Genomic DNA, 5,330 nt, shown 5'->3' on the forward strand with positions numbered 1-5,330 from the left:
GTACATCAAGTGAAATTATAGATCTGGATTAAACATTATTAATAAAATAATTTGAATTTCATAGGTGAGAAACTAAGGCTCATGTGTGTTAAATGGCTTTTCCAAGGTGAAATGGATTTAAATAATAGAACTGGGAAGTGAGTAGAACCAAGAGGACATCGTACACAGTAACAACAAGACTATACAATGATCAATTCTGATGAACGTGGCTCTATTCAACAGTGAGGTGATTCAGGCCAGTTCCAATGATCTTGTGATGGAGAGAGCCATCTGCACCCAGAGAGAGGATTATGGGAACTGAGAGTGGATCACAATATAAGTATTTTCATTTTTTTATTGTTGTTTATCTGCATTTTATTTTCTTTTTCATTTTTTTCCTTTTTGATATGATTTTTCTTGTGAAACATGATAATTGTGGAAACATAGAGAAGAATTGTACATATATTGGATTACTTGCCATCTAGGGGAGAAGGTAGGGGGAAAGGAGGGAGAAAAAAATTGAAATACAAGGTTTTGTAGGAGTGAATGTTGAAAAACTATCTGTACACATGATTTGAAAATAACAAGCTTAAAAAAGAATATAAAAATGAACAAATAAAATGGGACCATTTAAGTAAAAAAAATAATAGAACTGGGATGAAAATTGAGGTCCTCTGACTCTTGATTCCTTTTTCCTTCTTCTACTATATGACCTCTCTCTTCTGCACTCAGTGGTGGATACAGGTACCATGATGCTGTACATGCTGGGTTAATTTTCTTTGTGAGCAGGGTTTACATTGCCATGTATCAGCATACTAGCACTCTGTCTCAGGTGAAAAGGTTAATAGAAATAGTAGAGCAGCTGAGGGTTTAAATAGATGTCAGGATGCTCCCACTGGAATGTCCTCAGAGACGTGTTTCTTATTTTATGGAATGTGGTCTAAAGTGGTCATCAGACCCAGGAAGATCCCTCCAAGGGCTCACGGATGGGAGATTCCAGGTAAGCTCCTAAACAATTAACTCCTACAACTAAGCAAACATAAAATCAAAGCAGGAATAGGAATAAAATTTTCATAATATCAAAAAAAAAAAACTGGCTCAGCTGAGCCATTTTTATCTATCCATCATTGAATCCCTAGAACAGGAACCTCCAGACGAAATGTGCCTCCTGATATTGTCTCCAATTCAGGGAGATGTCTTCGATTAGCATGACAAAGCAATATTTCCCACTCTTCCACAGAATCATTCACACAATCTTCTTTTCAAGTGGTTTTGGGAGGATGATTTTACTGGCTTCTCTGTAGCAGAATTGGGGAGGGAAGATAAAAACAAATATAAAATGACAGCACACAAAACCAAACAAAACAGGATGAGACTTAGTGGTTTGAAAGAGCCTAGTGTAGTTGTCAAAAGAATAACAAATATCCAGGCTACCTCTTTTCCTATAGAACATTTTCCAAGCATGTATAATTTCTGGTTATTTCTTGTAATCGATCAGCCCTGTTTTATGGATGTGTCCCTCTAAAACTTCATTTTCATAAATGTTTTAATAAACTATAAATCACTCCAAATAAATACTCGATTAATTGATGGACAACTAAGACTAAAGGAGTATCAGTCATATGGATCTAGAATAGAACCCAAATGCCTGATACTGTGTGCATCAAGATAAGTGCCAGCCCACAAAACCAAATCAAATCCAGAAAGTAAAAATCAAAAAGAGAGCTTGGGGGCACACTGAATGGGTCTCGGAATAGGAAAACTCATGTTCTTGAGTTCAAATATGGTTTCAGACACTTACTAGCTGTATGATCCTGAGCAAGTCACAAATGCCTCAGTTTCTTTATCTGCAAAATGAACTGGAGAAGGAAATGGCAAACCACTCCAGTATCTTTGCCAGGAAAATCCCAAAAGGGGTCATGAAGAGTTGGAAAGATGACTGAACAACTCAGAATAATGACTGAACAACAACAAACAAGAATCATGCTGTGAGATTAATGAAAACAATGTATTTAGCAATTTTGCACATACTTCCCCTTCTTTATGCTCCCTCTGACTTTCTGATTTTCAGAGTAATATGTGTCTAGTGGGAGAAGGGGCATATGTACTTCTTGGAGGCAAATGCTAATGTTTTCTTAAATTTGTAATGTGTGATACATAATGTTATGGAGGAGGAAAATGGCAAGAGGGAGAGGGTGACACTGAAATTCCAGCCAATACCCACAGCAAATTTTGTGGATCTGATGGAAGGCTTTGGCCAAATGTATCTACGCTTGTTGAGATGGCGTGTTTTTTAATGTGTTAGACTCTCTATCCCCAAAGTCAATCAGTCTTAAAAGCAGGACAGAGATGGAGGTGAGGAACATTTTCTCACTTTTTATGCCTGAGATCAAGATCAGATGCTTCTGATCTTAAACTGGATCTTTCCTGGTCATCAAAAACCATCAATAAGTCAGAGCACATGTTTGTTTATTGTTCTTTTGGGAGAGCATCAGGTAAATAAAGGGGACTATGCTCAACCAGTTTTTTTCTGTTTCAAAAAGATTTTTAAGGGGAGCTTGAGTCCTTGTTCTTCAGATTGAATGAATTTTTCTGTAAAGGAAAATAGAAAACTTTAATGCTATGACTCTTCAGAAGCCCCATGGAAGAAAATAGGGAGGAAATAAAATGAGATTGGAGTATTGACTCTTTCCCCTTGATCAGTTGCCATTATATTTATAGAATTTAAGGGAAAAATTCTTTTTGTGTAGTTCTTTCCTCCTCCACAGAGTATCTAATGGTGATGACTGCTGGGTTTGCTAAGGCCTTGGTGCCAGATGATTTTTGTTGGCACTTGGATATTAAAGGGATCTTTGATGCTAGAACAGATGAAATCTTGCCCCTCTTCTCCCCGCAAGTCACACCTACTGTCAATTAACTTTTTTGTTGTTGCTGTAAAGGATTTTATTTATAATGTGTTGAAAATGCTACAATGTAGAAAAAAAAGACTAGGGTAGAGTTTTAAATGGAATTTCAGAAATAAACTAACATCAATTCCAGAAACAATTACAGATTTGACTATAATATGAACTATTAAAATTTCTTAATTAAACTAAATAATTAATATGTAATCATTTTTGCTATACAAGAATATAATGATTGAAAATATTTTATATGAGAATAAAACCATGAATGGAGGAATTTAATGCTTTTGAAAATAAGGCTAGACTACAGATACAAAATATCTCCTTTAGTAAATACTTTCTCACTTATCACGTAGTACTACTTCTGAAATGCATAATCTGTCTTTATCCAAATTCTAGACATACTTAACTAGGAACATCAATTTTAGTATTTTAGGATGTATTCAAATGTAGCCATGAATTAAAAAGGTAGCCTATTAGGACAGAACCCATTAAAAATGGAGTTTCTGCTACCATCTTAACCTATAAGATCTTCATCTCTGAATATAATTAGCATTTTTGTCAACATCTACCATTAAAAATCCTTGCACTTGTATGTTAGAATCTAGTCGCCAGTATTTCAATTTAAATTTGTATAATTAATTCTCGAAAAGTAGGAAGCAGAAACTTAACCTTCATGTTCTTGACTCCATACCTAGGAGACACCTTGATTGAAGTTTTAAATTTGTTCTTTGTAATCCTGAAGGTTAAAGTAATGTTTATTTTTTACTAAGTAAAAGCCTTATTACACTGATGTAATCATTAACCCTGTTATGTATAGGCTCTGTTTCTTAATATCAGCAATACTCTTTATATAGCCACTACATACAAAGACGACATGATTTGACTATCAATAAAATTAAATCCATAAACCATTAAAATGCTTTATGCCAGACTCTTACCAGGAATTCCACTTATTAAATCCATAAAGATTATTTTGACTATTTTTTTTCTGTTCAATTCTATTTTTGGGGGGGGGTTGGAGAAAAGGAATGGGTGTTGGTAAAAAAATTTTTTTTGCCATGATCTTATTTTTCATACGCTTAAGTAATAATTTAATTAATGTAATGAGTGACAAATAAATTTCAAAGGAAGCTTTTTTTAGCCAGATGATGTACAGAGTTGTACAAGGTAGTGACTTGCCCAAGATCACAAGATGCAAAATAAATTTCAATTCTGATTAAAGTTAACTGCTTTGTAATGAACTTTATAATTCTCAACATATTATATAAAAGAAATTACTAACTGAACTACAGGTATTAAATATTGAAAATGTTAACAGTTGTTGTAACTTATTTTATTTAACAATTTAGGAAGTCTGGAGCAACCATTGCCAATTCCACTTCAATTTCAGTTGTAACTGGGAATCCAGGAAACTCTGTTGAGTTCTTTAGCATAGTGAACCTTGGAGGTAAAATATATGCATATTTTTGATAGGACATATGATGGAATTTCTCTAAAATTAACCTCATTGGTTTCATTTTCAACAAAATAACCTGGGCCATTTAACATGGCTTTTATTATTCTTGATGTTAAAATATGTCCCCTTTTTATAATAAATTCATGACCATTGGAAAAATATGGATTTCACATGCATAACATCTGGGCTCTCACACCTGCCATATGCTTTCTCTTCTCCATTAATTATTTCTTCATGAAATTATATTTTATTGCCACAGGAATTTTAACAAAATGCCTTGTTAGTTCTGCAGTGGGTAAAGTTTGGTCCCCACTCACTGCTTCTCCTGGAGCCATTCCCCTGCTCTCTTTCCAGCCCCAATTAATTCTTGACCTTTCTTTGAAATGGAAATGGATGTGCAAGAATTACCTCTCAGGAGGAGAGGTCATTATTGTTATTATTTTAAATAAGAGAATTTCCAAATACACAAAAATTTTGCTCTCAATTCTGTTATTACAAAAATAACAAAGAAAAACATTTGGGAAGGAGTGTAGTTTCTTTTTTTTATGGAATCCCAGATTGAGACCTGGAAGGGTCCTCTGAGATCATCAATTCTGAGTGCCTCATTTTTTTCAGATAAAAAAACTGAAGCTTGAAGAGGTCAAGTGACTTTTCCAGGGTCTCACAGCTAAGAAGTGTCATAGGTAAAGCTCAAACCTAGGCACTCCTAAGTCCAAATCCACCACAGCATGCCAGTCTGTCTCTATGAGCTACTTCAAATCACCTAGTCATGTCAAAAGGGGAGAAAAATATATTTCATAGAAACTTTGTTCCAACTATCATTTTATGTAAGTTTAAAAGTTCTAGTTTTACCGTTGTCAGCCGGCGAACAAGGAATGATGTGAAGAGGATGGCTCCAACGATACCAGCTATTACAGCAAAAACTATCACAGTGATCACTTAGAGAAAGGGAGAGATCAATTAATGGCAATGGGATAAAATAAACAACT

General features: G+C 34.6%; 1 protein-coding gene and 1 pseudogene across 6 annotated transcripts in view; both read right to left on the reverse strand.

Annotated features, from left to right (window-relative positions):
• Positions 1-328: 328 nt before the first annotated feature.
• Positions 329-5,330, reverse strand: part of LOC141545631 (uncharacterized) — a 46,210-nt gene continuing 41,208 nt past the window's right edge. For 4 of the 6 annotated variants that reach the window (XM_074272755.1, XM_074272757.1, XM_074272760.1 and 1 more), the window contains 2 exons: positions 5,194-5,279; positions 1,969-2,571 (listed from right to left, as the gene is read on the reverse strand). In XM_074272755.1, the coding sequence (XP_074128856.1) occupies positions 2,527-2,571; positions 5,194-5,279 (131 nt within the window). In that variant the 3' untranslated portion in view covers positions 1,969-2,526. Of the gene's footprint in view, positions 1,278-1,968; positions 2,572-5,193; positions 5,280-5,330 lie in introns of those variants that run through there. The other 2 variants (XM_074272759.1, XM_074272756.1) reach the window with 1 other exon arrangement.
• On the reverse strand, positions 2,578-4,676 carry LOC141546206 (elongin-C pseudogene; annotated as a pseudogene).

Source organism: Sminthopsis crassicaudata, chromosome 6 (assembly GCF_048593235.1).
Source record: "Sminthopsis crassicaudata isolate SCR6 chromosome 6, ASM4859323v1, whole genome shotgun sequence".
Lineage (NCBI taxonomy): Eukaryota > Metazoa > Chordata > Mammalia > Dasyuromorphia > Dasyuridae > Sminthopsis > Sminthopsis crassicaudata.